This window comes from Molothrus aeneus, chromosome 1, assembly GCF_037042795.1.
Source record: "Molothrus aeneus isolate 106 chromosome 1, BPBGC_Maene_1.0, whole genome shotgun sequence".
NCBI lineage: Eukaryota > Metazoa > Chordata > Aves > Passeriformes > Icteridae > Molothrus > Molothrus aeneus.
The window spans coordinates 119,465,631-119,482,412 of record NC_089646.1 but is presented as its reverse complement, the minus strand read 5'-3'; the positions used below and the strand labels follow the sequence as shown (position 1 = coordinate 119,482,412).

General features: G+C 40.5%; 1 protein-coding gene across 2 annotated transcripts in view; it reads right to left on the bottom strand.

Moving 5' to 3' along the window:
* The window catches only part of SULF1 (sulfatase 1), a 123,445-nt gene that overhangs the window by 37,488 nt on the left and 69,175 nt on the right, over positions 1–16,782 (bottom strand). For both annotated transcript variants that reach the window (XM_066563819.1, XM_066563827.1), the window contains 2 exons: positions 7,866–8,017; positions 5,657–5,826 (listed from right to left, as the gene is read on the bottom strand). In XM_066563819.1, coding sequence (XP_066419916.1) covers positions 5,657–5,826; positions 7,866–8,017 — 322 coding nt within the window. The remainder of the gene's footprint in view (positions 1–5,656; positions 5,827–7,865; positions 8,018–16,782) is intronic.

Below are 16,782 nucleotides of genomic sequence, written 5' to 3'. Positions count from 1 at the left end.
AACAAATAATTCAAAACCAAATTTCACTAGCTTCTACTAGTAATTGAACTGAATTGTCACATTCAACAAAATAAATGGAATACAGCCACTGTGCATTACTACAAAAAGATATTTTATAGTTAAGAAAGGATTGGGAGAGTACAGAATGTCTTAAGAGCTTCAAGAATTTAGTACAACTTTAAAGTAACATTTGCTTTCTAAAAAATTAATCTAAATATATACGTCTCTAACAGATGGGATAATGTGGAGAGAAACAAGTATGTTTCCAAATATTTGTTCAATTGCTCATAGTAAAAATCTGTGTTTGCCCCTATTTACAACCTCATAATTCCCTTCTGTTTCTATTCAACAAAAGAAATTATGTTCAGAAAAATACTGCCTAAAAATGTTTGGTTTGAATAATTCCATAAAGTTCTCAGGGGATTTGGTCCAAAAGGGTTTGGCTAATCTTCTGTTTGGATTGTGAGTCCTCCAGTTAGTGAAAATAATACAGTATATAGATACCAAAAGAACATTTTCATTTCATAAAAATAAAAGTCAACAACATTTTAAAGTAATACCTTTGGTAAAACTTATTAAGAAAAATTAATAGTTTCTGTACAGATTTAGCACTTCTATTATTCTTTGAAATATGATTAGCAAACATGGCATAAGTAGTCATGTTTCTTCAAGTGAAAATAAACAAAGGAAGCAAATTCTTTGTTTCTAGGGAAAGTAGACTTTGAGGTTTAGACACTGTTCTTGGAAAGCAGGAAGCCTAGGTTTTGGGCAAAATTAAAAGTAAAAAAAACCAAACAAAAACAAACCCACAACCAATGGCCATTGTAATTATTAATGTGAAGTTGAATTTCACCACGCTGGTTCTGCTTTTTCTGCCTTTTAAAATGGGACTCTTTTAAACCCAGTGATATTTATAGATCTGTGTATGTGGGGTATGAAAGTTTCACTCCCCAAGTGTAACACAACTGCTATATTTTAGAATAAAGAAATGAAACAGTTGTTGCCTGTTAAATATAACACCTTTTTCATTTAGGAAACATCGTTTGTTGCTCCTGCAGAAGTTAATTGTGCAACTAGAATATTACTTACACTTCTATTTCACAGCATTTCTTCTTGTCTTGTCTTTAAAATCACACTCACAATGACGCGTGTGATGATTGTGATCACTTATCTCTAAGTCAGGAGTCCAAGCAGACCTTGGGCCAGTAGTGACGCTGCACACTGGCATGTCAAGATTTATCACTGATGCAAATGCACGATCCCGCTCTAATGGCCCCATGTCCACATTACAAGTGCCATCGTTACTGACAGATGTTTGAGGCTTGGCCTCAGCGGTTCCAGATGCAGCCACCTCACACCCCAAACTCACATTCAAGACTGCTCTGGGGATCCAGAGCTGCAACATTTCTTTTGATGCTTCACTACTGCAGACCTACACACCTGGTATATCAGCACCCTTCATATGATCATTAAATGGAAATATAAACTTCTGCCTTTCATATCACCTACCTTTTCTTAGCTTGTGAAGTTTTCTCATGTAGTCCAAGATAGATCAGATTCCATTTCTATCTGGTCCTCCTAATGTTTCTAGCTTGGCAATAGGATTGCTTCCAGATAGTCATAAAATCTAGCTGTGAGTGAATCCTGCCAGCCCAAGTATTTCAACTCAGCACAGCCAGCAGTGGTTCAGATTTCCATTTTTTACATTCTTCAGTAAACCTACCTCCTGTGGATTTTTGCTTCTAATGTTTGTTTACTTCACAGCTTATAAACAGCCTAGGTCTGATTCACAGTTCCCCTAAGACTGGTTCACACTGGAAGGTAAAGGGAAGTTAAAGTGCCAGAGGCCCTGAGCATAACAGATAATTCAGGCTTTCATCAGAGCATCCTTTGAGTCAGAGCTTTCCAGCTCAGCTGTCTGATGAAACAAGATTGTCCTGTAACATAACTTCATATTCAACAACAATGTTTCCAAAGGTCTAACAACCCTGCTCCCTAACAGATGATGTTCATTACCACAGCAAAAATCTATGTATTGCTTTCATCTAGTACATCTTCTCTAGTCCCATTTTATTTCACAGAAATAATGTGTGGGGATAGTTAGAGTACATGCATTAGTTTGATTTATTTTCAGAAAATATTTCACTTATTATGGTGATAGCAGCCAGGATAAACCCTCAGAAATATTTTTAGATGTCAGAAATAGGACATACATTATGGAGAGAAGTGTGAGAGTGGGAGGGGAAAATGGATGCTTAAAAACAATGAAGAGTCTGCTGCTTCCCATATGATATAATTTGTGTTTGATTTTAAACTGGAGTTCATAAGAATTAACAGAAATCACTTAATAAGCAAACAGTGTACACATTATTACTGTTCTTGTCTTTGTAAGACTTTCCATGCCACTCTAGAGCCTGTTTGTGCTGAGGAGGACAGGACTGTAACATAATGATGGCATGTAATTCTTGATTTTCTTTTTGTCTCTGATGTGTTTTTCATAAATCTTAAGGACTTTGCTGCTGCATTCATTTGATTTAATTCTTCCCATGTTGATAAGCGAGGAAATGAGACCAACAGACGCCCACACTTGAGGGCAGAGCTCTCCCTGAACTGGAGTATTTCCTGCTGTGGCCACTCCCTTCTTTATATGTGCCAGTGGAAAACTTCTAAACAAACTTTTGGGCTGTTTTTTTGATGTTGATTTTGTTTTGTTTTGTTTTAATTTATGGAGGCAACATTTCAATCTTTAGCAGGCAATTTACCAGCACAGACACATCATGTAATTTCAGAGTCAACTTCAGCTACTGTTCTCTTAAGCAAAACTTCTTACATGTGGTTGACAGGCTATCTTAATCCTTGGTTTGTAGGTATAACCTTGCATCTCAGTTTGTTAAGCCAGCAAGCAGCTTTTGACCTGGTTTCCCTTCTTTGTTGGAGGTAGGCGTTACAGTAACATGATACAGCAACTACATTTTTAAAAACAAAATCCAAGGTCAGATGGCTGTCACCCAAGGTCAGAAGGAAAGAGATTCAAATGGCCCTTGACCACCAAGGAAGAAAACCTAAGGGTTAAATGTTCAAATTACACAAACCTTGGCAGGAGGGATTTTATTGTTCTTGTTCTGTTTTCATAGGGAACACAGTATTTCTGTGAGAACTGAACTTCTCATATCTTTCAGAGCACGTTGCTCGTATTTTTGATAATCAGTTGGAATCTTCAGCCACCCAAACCCAAATTAGCAGTTTATCTTCAATTTGTCTCATTTCTCAGTCTGCAGACTGAACTTTAACACATGCAGTCAGTCAGTGCAATAAGAAACACAAAACAAGCCAGCAAGGATCTCTTGAGGTCATTGGAGAAAAAATTCTTTGCAAGAAGCTTGCCAAGAAATCAACAACACCAGAAGAAAAGAAGAAGCACAGCTGAGTGCTCTCACAAGTAGCCTAGCAGAGCAAGGTATTTAGACCCCAAGAGTCCACAAAAATAAAAATTAATTTTAGCTAGAATTTTGCTTAATCTTTGCAGGTGACATGTAACCTGTATATAAGGGGGAGAGGCAGTTGAAAATTTGGAGACTAACTAGAGCCTTTTGTTCTACCAGCACAAGCTAGAAAACAAGCAGGCTGAAAACACCAAGCAGCAGAAAGTGTCAAAAGCATGATAAACCAAAGCAAGTTCCTACAAGCACTTGTCAGAAGGGAGCAAGGAGCCTAAAATGAGTTGCTTTGGCCTGGGGAGAGGTAGGGTGAGATACAATGATTCAGTGCTTTTCTCCCAGACACCGTCCCCACGGCTAAGCGGAAGCAGTTTGGATCCTGCCCTCCTGTATAATGGATAGTACCCCAGCAGGCAGGATGGCTTGCCTGAGGCCAGGCAGTCTGTGCCACTAAATGGGAGACAATCTGTTGAATGGAGTGAGAACAAATAGATATAACTCTCTTGCAGTGAAAAGCGGCAATTGAAAGGAGACATGGGAGAAATCCTTTCAATTTGATATAGTGACTATTCATTACTCTTCACAGAATGGGAAGTAAGGGACACAGGTGGCATAATGAAGCTCCAGGTTTTAGAAGGAAACAAAAAGTGGCCCTTTGTCCCGAGTGCACAAAGTGACACTGTGGAACTTGTTGCCACAGGACGGTGGGGCTGCCACCAGAGTTTAAAAAGAGATTAAACCAATGCAAAGAGAATGGGGCACATTGACCTGGATGCTTCACCTAAACTCATGATTTTCAGAAGCTAGAAAAACAGCAGAAAAAATTTGTGGTTTTACTTTCCCCTTTGCTCCACCATTGTTCCCTGCTACTTTCTGCTGGAGCACATAATTCAGGACTGAGAACGTTCTTCCATACAACCAATATAAAAGGTTTCATGTATTCGTGTCTACCTTATTCATCAACTAAAATCTCAACTTCAGTAGTTCCCTATATGGGTAGAAACTACTCTGAATATCTAAGTAACTACAAATATTGCTGACTGGTTTGCATTACTTGAAAAGTCTGGTCTCAGGAATGTGGGATCATGGAAAATATAAGATTATAAGGTCAGGGAAACTGGCATATCTAGAAAGTGGCAGTCAGTAAGAGGATAAAAGATGCAAAACAACAAAAATGCAACCATGTGCCATGAACAGCAAATCTCTTTCTGGCCCCAACCAGTGATCAGTTTATCCATGCAGTTTATGCAGTAGCTACTACTCCTAGAATTTTTAAAGTATTTGATGTAAGTTGAAAAACCATCCTGGTATGTGAACTACCGCAGAGTGTCCAAAATACAATTTTTAGACAAAGGAGCCATTGTCTGATGAAATTGATTTATCCTCATTTTGAGAGGACAGATAAATGTACAGTCCAGCTGAAATATTTTATAAAGATGTTTTTTGTGATTTTGTTGTTGTTGTTGTGTTGCTTTTTAAAGATGTGCAAATACATTGTTTCAGAACAAAAGGAAAGACTGGTCTACAAACCCATGGGAGTCAAAAGTGCAATGGAAATCTTCCATTGCCTTTCACTATAATGAAAAGGACCCAGAATTTTCAAGGTAGGAAGCAAGATGAGGAATTCACAGATGTGGACTGTCCACAGATTTTTACCTGAAGTTGCTTTTTCTTCTAGAAACAAAATGAAGAGTTGGGGGTTTTTGTTATAATCACCAGAAAAGATTAAGCGTGTTATTTAAAAGTGTAGTCTGATAGGCTATTTTGGGAATCTGCCAGTATCTAGTGTATAAACAAATCTGGTGCACTCAAAATCTTCAAAAGGGTGTTTTTACTCTCAATGCATTCAGTTAGTTAGAGCCCAGGAAGCACATATCTTAGAGGGAAACGAAGGAAGTAATATCTTTCCAACAGATCCTGACCTGTGTCTACATATTTTCAGGGTATTGTAAGAAGCTGCCCTTACAAAGCCAAATACTGACCTTTTAATCTCCCACAACTTCCCAGGAGGAAAAGAGCTTCTCTCTGCTTTAATAATGGTCAGAGCTGTCATTCTCCCCCGCAAAAGGAACAAGCACAGCAAAAGAAACAAGCAAACATTCTCTGCTTACATGAATGTCTTGTATTTGAATTTCCTGCTCCTGAGCTGTCTCCATAAACAAATTCCTTGCAGAAGCAGACACAAGGAGTGGGTCTAGCAGTGTGTGAGTTTCACTTACATGTGCTGTGAAGCGTTGGGGTAGAGCTCTGAGAACTGCGGTGCAGAATCCTCGGGGCCATGGGGTGCAGCGTGGCTGATGACCATCATTATGGGCCTATGGGGATATATCCTCTTAGACATTCTGAAGTAATTAATGCTCTCATTAGTGATTAGGTCTGTGAAGTAGTCCTGGAACATACGATTAACACAAAGCAAAAGTTACAAAGTGCATGATTAATTAGATCACATACTATCATGTTATTATGTTATTTTTCAAGTCCTCATTAAAGCTCAGATCAGGAAGTAAAAGCATACCATCAAAGAGATGTATGATTTGAGGGAGCATAGGGGAGACTGAGCAGTAATTACTTTCTTAAGCAGGCAATGCCACATAAAATGAGACAGTATTTTGCAAATCAGATACAACAGAAAGTATAAAGTAAATTTGATTACCAGATTTGGTAATATAATACTAAGTAACATGTAAAATCACAGACTGTACTGACAAAGATATGTTTCTAAAATTTCATTGATAAAACACCTTACAAGGTAATGGCTCCCAAATAACATTGAATCTTAATCTGGATTTATGTTTACATAAACCTTTATTGCACATTCAGTGTTCAGATTATACTTTTGCATATGTACAAAGTGGAAGACAGCTACAACAGGCAACAGATTGCAAAAAATCTTAATCAAAGACATTGCAAATGAGAATGCAGGGAGCAGTTGAATTCCTGCGGGCTCTGTTCATTTAATTGTGCAACTTTAAGCAGTGCAGCTGCTGAGATTAAGGTTGTGACTTGCTAATAAACTGGCTTAACCCACAGCTAAGGTGGCAAATGGAAGCCTACAAGGAAAAGGGAGGAAATGGAACTAAGAAAAAAAGATGAAAACTTAAATTAAACCACCTGCCACCTTGGAGTATTCACTGTTGGCCTGGAGGTCTAGCTCGTGCTTCATTGAGAAAGTGCTGAGACAATGTTTGTAATTTCAAGCACTTCCAGGCATGACTAATCTTATGTTGTGGATTCGAGGCCCTGAACAGCTGCAAAAGCAGAGCCTGAGGGACAAGGTCTGTGTCCATGTCAGTGCTAGGACAAGGCAACCAGCTGTGACCTCCTCGCTCACCCGCTCCCTGTTCCCTGCCACTGCCCCTCTCCTGCAGCACGCTTGGAACATGCACAGTAGCCCTGGCTGCTACAAAACCTGCAAGCATATGGATGAGACAGTGAGTGATCCTTTAGTTTCCAAAATGGATAATGAGTGTGAGGTACCAGGGCTGTGATAATTTCTGGGTTTGTGTCCTGAGTGAAATGCCTGTATGTCTGCTCTCCCAAAGCATCTACTCCCCCCTGTCTCTCTGTTTATTCTAGCTGCATACACAGGGAGTGTAAGGAATGTATAACTAACCAGTATTCTATATTTCCTTTTTTTTTTTACTCTGCATAAATATATAATCAGTATAATGTAATTTCTATGGATGGGAAAATCAGAAACAGGCATCGCTAGTTTCCAATAAAAACTCATTACATGGGTCAGAAACCACAGCTGCAACATCTGTATCATCTTCCTTGAGCTGCAATTTGAGGAAATTCCAGATTGCTTTCTGCAGGCTGGTCTGTCTGAGATCTGCCCTCCTAAGCCTTTCCAAGAAACTTCATGGCAGTGGGCAGGTCCCTTTGGCATACTTTCCACACTTTGTCAAGAGCACAAACAAGCTCTGAACTTTTCCAACGGCCGTGTTCTTGCCCTTATCTACTCTCATACTCATATCCGGAGTCTGACACCACAGGCATACAGCCTTTCTTTGGTGTGCACTCTATAATGGAAAACAACATTAACCAAGGCTCTTCTGTGGGTAACAATGACAACCCTCAGCAAACTTTAAAGTTCAGTAGCGCAAGGGACACAATTCTTTTTGGGAAAGGCTTTTATTTACTGTTTGCTTCTGCCACCAAAACATCACATTCTGTCAGGGAGAGAGAGGCAGGGAGGGGAGGAAGGAGGGAGGCATCACCAGGCTCCACTGAAGAGGTTTGGGAGCATTGTTCTGTTGAGTGATTAATATTCTCAGGTGGAAATTGATCTGAAATGCCCTGGAGATAAAATGACATCTCAATTTCATGGTTGTAGTTGTTTAATCAATTAATTATCTGGTTAATTAATTATATGAAAGTTATTTTCATATGGATTAATCATGTGGCATTTATGTGTCTGGAAAATACCTTTGCATAATCAAATCCGTGCTTCTCTTTGTTACCATTGCGAGAAATGGTGTAATTATAGAAGCGAGAGTTCTTCACTAATCCAACCCACTCTCTCCACCCAGGAGGGATGTAGCTGCCATTGTATTCATTGAGGTATTTCCCAAAAAAAGCTGTGAAGTAAAAAAAAAAGAACACACACACACACGCATGAGGCTTTGCAATCAAAGTCTTTTAGTCTGAGTCAAAAGAACATATGAATGAAGAGAAAATGTGTTAGAATGAGTCAGAGTTGCTTTACCAAAAATCTTCCTTTTATAGCTTAGAGGGTTTTGAAATTAAAGTATGTTATTTCCAGACTTTTATGAGAGTTGAAAGCCTTCGTGACTCTATGTTTTATTCTTAATCTTTTGGAATCTAGTGATCATGTGAAATATTTTCAGGGTTTCTTTTAGAAAGAATATGTTCCTCTTGGTTTCCACTTGAATATGAAATAAAAGCTCAGTGCCCAGAGGAAACATCTGAGAAACACCTTGTGGTTTTAAGCAAGTCCTGTGATGTTTCAGAGCTTGGCTTCTGACTTTTTGAAAGTTCAGGCTTGCTATCCTGGCTGCATTTGCTGGTTTGATAAAAGGTCTGGGAAGTACAGATCTCTACCCCATTAGGACATGTTCGGGTAGATCAGGAAGGGATCCCCACCCTGCTTTGCTGCCACATCATCTCTAAGGCAAAACTTACAAAGAGGCAAAGTCTTCGAGGTCAAAATCCTCTACCTGGCCTGCCAAATTCCACGTATGTTTTCCCCTTAGCTCAAGTTTACAAGTCAGAACCCACTCAGACTGACAATTTCAGCCTCTGCCGTAGGTTTTTAGGTGCTCCTGCCAATCCCTCTGCAAGGAAGTGGGAAGCAATGCAGTCTCACAATGCAGAGGGCTCCCAGCTCTCTGGGGGTTGTGGATTGCCTGTGGCAAAGATACACAGACACCAAAAGCCAGCCAGCTGCCCTTGGAAGGGAGCATTAATGCTGGCTTGGGACCCTGGCAAATGTAGCTTGGCTTCTAGGGAAAGAAGGGCATGGGACATCTTTAGCTGCTTGTGTATGGTCTGTGACCTGGACAGAGTAGTCAGTTTGGATGGGTCCATTCTGCTTTTCCACTGCCTGGGGACTGCAGTGACAAAACACCTGATCAGGTCTGCGGGTTTTTTGGGATTTATTATCTCCAGTTCAATCCCAGTGACCTACTGGGGTGCCTCAGTATCTTCACTGTTCCCCTTTTTAATTGTCTTGAGGTTTACAAGCCCCTGGAGGGTCACCTGTGCCAGCAGTTCTGCTGCCTGTGTCTCCAGCAGTCTGCACACTTCTAGTGCTCACAAAATCAGACACCACTAAGGAGGAGGGAATGACAGAGACCTCTCCCTTTTCAGGGACAGAGCTCTTCACAGCTGTCCCTGCACCCCTCACAGTGCTCAGCCCCCATCCTTGGTGCCAGCCCTGACTCATCAGTCAGGCCTGTCTGCAGAGAGCTGCTGCCCAGAGATGCTGTCCCTCAGCTGGGCAGTGGGACATACCTTGAATCCCTGTGCTTGTTTCCTACTAGGAAATGAAGTCACATTGGAAAGCCTCACATCCAACCTAGACACATTCAATCTAACCAAAAAAAGCACATTTGTGGAAGGGCTAAAATAACTCAGATCTGATTGATGTGGGCATGATGAACTTCTTGGGAAAACTGGTGGAAAAATCAAAATGTTCATAATTAGGACTTGTCTGAGGCAAAATAAATATGATGCAATTCAGTCAGGGAACTGCCAAATGCCAAATGTAACCAGAGATTACAGTCATATATAATGTTACTTTCTGTACCACATGGAATGTGACATATAAACAAGTCCTACAGACACTAGACCAGGCTTCCAGCTCTTCTTCCCCCAGCCACCAAGAAAGCAATCCAACCTGTCTCCTTTTTTATCCTGAGGCCTACCAGAAATCAAGAACTGTGAGGTGAAGAGGGTGACAGTGGGCAGGGAATACGTGCCTAGCACAGTTGTCTCCTGGAATGGAAACCATACCTCTCATTTAAGTCAGCCAAACTGGTTTAAACTCTCAGTCAGATATCATGGGAAAATCTTTATATGGGTAAAGGCTGAAATTCTGTGAAAAGGGAAACCAAGGAAAAAGGAGAAGGGAAAGAGAAGTCAGAGAGAGACAATAGTGAAGAAAATATGGGAGACTGATGTAACTGAGGGAGAGGAAGCATCGTTGAACTGAGTAAAACCAAAGGCAGTCAGTGGTTACAGGGGAAATCTGAGGTCAGTCCTTCTAAGTGCCATCCCAGGCCTACCAGCAGCTTCTGTACGATTTTGGGGAACCTCTATGTGCTGTGCTCGCCAGTAAAGGACTCTTCTCTCAACCTGTCTCTCACAAATATCAGAGGCTTTCAAATTGCGCAATGGAAGCTATGACAATTTATCATCTAGGATGGTTGGACTGCCCCATGTATTATGAGATTGACTCACTTGGAGACCTGGACTCTGCTATTTACAGTCCTGCCAAACTTAAATCATTAGTGATTTAAGTGATAGTTTCCATGCTGACTCAGGCTGTATTTTGCTCTATGGAACAGTTCAGTAATTTCCAAGAAAAAGACTGGGGAAAAAGAAATGGGTTCACCCATTTAAAAACAATTGTCAAACTTTAGTATATGAAGTTTTAGTGTCTGTAGGTTTTGATGTAGGGCCTTTATAAATAACAGAGGTGGCTATGAAAATCTTTCTCAAAATGACCAAGCTCAGAAAAACTGTAGCACACAGATGATTACTCCACCTTCTCAATTTAGCATCACAATGGAGTGTTCCTTTATGGATTTGAGAATGTTCCCAGAATTTAATTTGTGGCATTAAAAAAAGCCACCAGCTTCCCTCACTCCTGACTCTCTCTTTTGGTATTCATTACCTGAGAGAAAGCCACCAGCATAAAATGAAGAGATGAAATGACCTGGGGCATAAGGACAAGAATAGATAAACTGAATTTGGAAAAGAAAGGATGGCTTGGAGCTGGGGAGGGCCAATTCATCTTGGAGTTTCATTGCTTTAGATTACTTAATTTTCTAACTTTAATAATGTTTTGTTAGAAACTTTTGGCCCGCTGAACCCCATATTTCAGTTCATGTTATGAGACCTCAGATTGACAGCCTGAACCATTCACCTTTGTGTTGGCAATGATTTAGTATTTTATCATAAAAATAATCTCAGCACTGTCAAATTTTAAGCAGCTCCCTGAGTGACAGTTTGCAGAAATAGATGTTTCCCCTGTTACTGTGTAAATCAATTCCCATGTCAAATGTGTAGCAAAGACCTGAATACTAGAAGAAACAGTGGCTGTGACCATGGATCGTATTTGCCAAAACGCTTTAACCAAAAATGGTTTATTGGTCATAAACTCAAGAGGATATGAATAATTAGACAGATGAAGGGAAAAGCCAGGCTTTTACTGAAATACAAGCATTCAGTCCTTGTACTGTGTGGTCTTTTGAGTACTACTGAGAATAGGACAGGGCAAGTGGGTCAGAACTGGGGTCCAGCACCATCAGTTAGTGTCTGGCCCTTCAGGCTCTGAATGAAGACAAGTGCCAGAGTAAAAGGAAAGCGCAGTGTCCGTGGGACCAAATAGCCATCAGCAAGTAATCACTATGGGTGTCCCGGTTGTTTTTTGTTTAACCAGAGGATTGTTAAAGAGTAAAGCACTATGGAATATGTCAAAGAACTGCCCAGGAACTGACACTGTGATGTGCAGATGTCTTTGCTGGGTCTTCACATGCTTGGCTTGTAGAGTCACCCCCCATCTTTAACTTAGCTGTAGCCCAATACTTGCTGAATTGCCCAAGTCTGAGAACTGACTGGGAAGCCTCAGCTTCAGAAGCTGTTTGGACTCAGCAGTTTGGGTTTAGGAAGGGTTTAGGAAGCCATTTCTGCTTGTAATTAGTAAAATGGAGATTATGACGCAGTGGGTAAAAGCCTCATTAAAAAGTAATGCCATTTCAAGGGACATCTTTTCATTATTATGTGTAAGAGCCCCCATAGGGATAGCAGCAAAGATAAATGCTTACTTTTGCATTTTAATAAGACAATTTTTATCAGCATTCTGGCAGTTTTGCTAACTGTTCCCAGGGCACATTGTTATTTTCTAATCACGTGTAGTGTAGCTTTGTATATCAGAATAATTGTATTCTGTATTAGTATGTTCAATTATGTTTATGCAAACAACAACACATGGCACGGTGAACAGTTTTACAGACATCTCTGTGTCTCTGGAGGGGCTGCAGAATACACGTCTGGTACCTGACATGAACAGATGCCTTAAGACAAAGTTTTGTTTTCCCTTTTACAATTAGCTAATGATTTCTGTACTGGACTGAGAGATCCAGAGGGTTGCAAAGGGTGCACGACAAATATAATTTGATCCAGGGGATCTCTAATGCTTACAGCTGAGTGTGATTCAAATTCTCATAATTCCCAGGACTTCTTTTCCCAGCACTTTTTACAAGCAATTATGACTAATGTTTACAGTGTTACACAATAGAGTTAGTCCTCTAACTCCTGTCAGCATTAGTAGATTAGTGCACAGGTGAACTGGGCTACACCTACTAGTGAGACATCCCTGCACTTCCATGGATCAAAGGACATATATTATGTTCTACACTCTTGTTATTTGTTGAGGCTTATGGGAACGTTTCTGAGTTAAAACAAATGCAAAGCTTTAAAAAGCCACACTGCAGAAAGGTTTAGTCACCGTGACCCAGACAAGAGCTTTAAGTAGACAGCCCACTTCCTTTAACAAAGTCAGGAAACCATTCACAGGAGTGGCAGGGCACTGTTTATACAACATTTCAGGACTCAAACAGTGATCCTATGGTTCTGTGGACAGAACCCAACATAACTTCAGCTTTGGAATCATTGCAGTAAATTCCTTCTTGCTGTCTTCCCATTATGCAAGCCATAGATTCAAACCCTAGAAGTTTATTTTTTCCCTTCTGTTGAAAAATTGCAGAGGATTAGTGTATCACATCACTGGAGCCAGCTCAATATGCCAGCACTGCCTAGGAAATGAAGTAAGCATTGTCCCAAAAAATGTGGTGAGGAAACTGAGGCACCAAGAGGTTAACCTTCAGCTAGACCCAAGTCACGCAGGAAGCCTGTGGCATTGCCAAGAATATAATTCAGATTTCACGGTTCCCAGTCTTGTAACTGAAACGCAGTAGAAAACCTCAGGTTTTCTACTTTTTGTCCAGCTTTGTGGGTCTTTCCCAGTTGTTGCCAGGTTTACCATTGTAACCAAAAAGATCATTAAGGATTTTATAACTCAGCAGTTGCAAAAGGCATTAGCCTATAACTTGATATAGCAATTGTTAGCCTGGGTGATGTCTTTAACAAAGCCTGTATTATGGGCCAAGCTGGTAGCACTTTCCAGTATTGATGTTGTCTGACACTTCTCATTATAAGACCCTGTTTTCAGTTGCTTATAACTCTCTTATAGTTGGACTTAAATTTTCCACACTGGATGTCTGCCTCAGGCTGAATTTTTTGAAACTTTTTAGCCCAAACAGTAGCCATCTTTGAGAACCACAGTAATGGAAAAGGAATTAGGCTTAACATCTGAAAAAAATTATGTGAGATTTCATTTGATAGCACTTACATGCTCTGCACTGAGAGCAGGAGGTCTGTGAAAGGCATGATGGTCTCTCTGTCAAGGAGGCATCTATTAGAATCCTTTGAATAAAACCCTGCAATTTTCATGTGCTGGAGATCTGGACACCTCAGGATATTTATTCACTGTCCACCTGTGAGTGGTGTCAGTAGGAGGGAGAAAGTTGATTGAAATGCAGAGGGCAGGAGGTGACCCGATAAGGACAAGCAGTCTGGAGAACGGCAGGAAATCCAGCAAAGGAGCTGAGGGGGGGGAAGCAGTGGGGGCTTGGGGCCCCAGGACTGGCAATGTCAACCAAGAAATGGGACAATGAATGCAGAAGGGAGAAAGAAGCTGATTGACAAGGCGGGTGGGAGAAGCAGATTTGCTGATCAGGCTGGAAAAGGAGATCGTTAATGGTAAGCAGTGGGAACAGGACATGTCTGTCAAGAACTGACTGGACCTGAGAGAGGAGGGAGGGAGAGAGGGAGAGAGGGAGGGAGGGAATGACTTGAGGACAGACAGGGGACAGGGCTCAGAGGAGAGGCCAAGGTGATGACTTGCAGGGCCAGAAAGCTGAGGAGTGGACACTGCACTGCGTAATGGGGTAGGATGGAGGGAGTCAGAAGAGCTTTTGGTCAGAGGCTCCACTCTGTGCAATGTCTGAAAGGACATAGCAATGTCTGAAAGGACTCCTGAGTCTCACTGGTTCCTGCCCTTCATAAGACATCTGGAAACCTACAGGAGGATGCCCAGCCCTATGTATGTGATAAAATCCCACTTTGCTTAGTTTCTCAACAAGTGAGCAGTGGAAGGGAGCAGATGGGATATGAAACCCCTGATCCTCGCTGATGTGGATGTTAGCACTGTGTCCTTTGATAGAAGTAGTCTATCTTTTCAAATGGAGGAAATTTCACCCTCCATAAAGTGGTATGTTATGTAGTCAAGGACTATAATTTGGCCATGTGAACAAGAGATGAAGTGATTGCATAGAAATGTTCTACCCAGCTTTTCCTAAATTAAGCACTTGAATACATAAACTTGTTAAAAGTCCTTTAGTGTATGGTTTTCTGCATGATATTTAATAGCACAGAATTCTGCTTTAAGCATAAGTAGGCAGATATACTGTGGTTTTTGATGAGGTCCTGGACAGAAACCAAAAAAGTTTCACTTCACATGATACCATAGAACTAGAAAATCCTGCATATTATTCTTTTGGCCTTTTTCCTCTTCTACATTTCACTTTCTGTGGACTTTCTGCATACATTCAGCATATTTCACTTTCATTTATACATTTTTTCATAGACATAGTGCAAGTTATTCTGAAAATGTCAACATATTTTTAGTTATTTAAAATATTTACAGATTAAATTATGTTTGATGTTTCCCAGAATATTTCATACCAATTAAGAAAGAACCTGAAAACTCAGAGTTCTCTCTCTCCTTATTTTCATTTTAGAAATAATCTGAAAACCAAGACTTATTCTCTGCTCACTCATTCCCACCCCTGTATCATATTGTGCCACCCTCTCTGCTCTGAAAGGGTGCATGAGGCAGGATACAAATTAGGTCACTGAAATGATGCAGATTAAAAATAGCAAGTGCTGGCAGTGATTTGTACTGCAAGGCTGTGAACAGGAAACACACTGGCTTTGCCTCCAGAGGAAACTTATTGTCTGCCCACACCTTCAGGAGGCATAGCTTTTTGCTCTCTTTATGAAAGATTAACATGTCCCTGTGTGTCAGAAAGGAATGGTGCACAGTTTAAATGCTCCTTAGCTTTCAGCTTCCTGTCATCTCAGCGCTTTATTAGTTCTTTGTTCATTACACTAAGAAATGTACCCATAAGTGACAGATGTCAATGGGCACACTGACATGTGCTGTTGAACACATTAGCCAGTTGTCAACCAAGTGACCATTTCTGTTCATCACTGCACAGAAGTCTGTGACTAATGTCAAAACATGCCAGACAGGGGCATCTTGGTGTCACTTCTTGAGTTTGGAGTTTTACAAATGAAGCCGTTTAGCAATTAACATTTGAGTTGCTTAACTTTGCATGTTACCAATTTTGTCCCACAAATGACATCAGGGCACTCCCATGCATGAATCTTGAATGTTATTCTAACCAGTAGATATATCTGAGCAAGAAATAAAATCCTGGGAAATACGTCTTCCCAAAGACAATTCCAGAAAGTGCAAGCAAATAATTGCCTAATTTGGTGGTCCCTGCTCTTTCAGGTGGGATTCCATGAAGGGAGAGCCTTGTCCTGTGTTTGGCATGGTGCTGTGAGACTGTCAGCAGCTGCTGAGCCTAGGCAGAGTCCTGCTCCCTCCTGCACAGTTACACGGGCTGTGAAGGGCTAAGAGGAGAGAGGATTAGAGAGTAGTAATTCTACAAAGTGACATTAAGCAGAGAGGGTTTAGAGTGTGTAGGTGTGTTAAGACAGGGTAAGAATTTTAAACTTATACTTCTTTTCATGTTTGCAAAGGGATGAAACTTCAGCTGGTAAAAATGTAAAATCCTGCAGTATGCAAAATATGACCCACTACTTAAAAAGAAAATCTTCATTTTATTTATATCTTCTGAATGTTGGTTGTTCTCATGTGATGGTTTGTCTTCTAAAATACCAAGATTATGCTTGGCTGCTGCTCAATTATTAAGATGTAGCACAATCCCCCTTTCCTACTAATGAAGCCAAGGTTGCACTTCTGGGATTTTCCTTTGTGTTTGTGTAGGTGGATGACAAAGGGAACCAGCTACAGCAAAGGGCACATCTGAGAGGCAAGATTACGTGCCACAGGACTGGGACAGAGCAGTAGAAGCTAGAGAAATTATGAGACTGAAAGAACAGCAAATGACCAGCCAATACTTTGGAAAACAAAGCAAAATCTCTAACTCCTGCAGTTAATAAATTTATGAATTAAACTTCTAAATCTAAATAGATGAAGGAATACATACTGATGTTAAAAACAATGAGATGAAAGAAAACTCCAACATTTCTCACAATTTCTAAAAAATTTGAAAGTGAGGGACCCTTTCTCCTCTCTAGTGTGACTGCCTGGATCCTATGTAATTAAAACAAATGTCATCACTGAAACTCTCCAGAGCTGCTTTGTTTTCTCTTTCTACCTCTTTACCGTGTGCCTTCCCTGCTATGTCCTACAAATTCAAATTTAATATTAGCAGTTTTGTGGACAATCAACAAGCTGTGCAGTTGGTTCATTGCTGCATTAACATACAGCTTGTGAATAAGG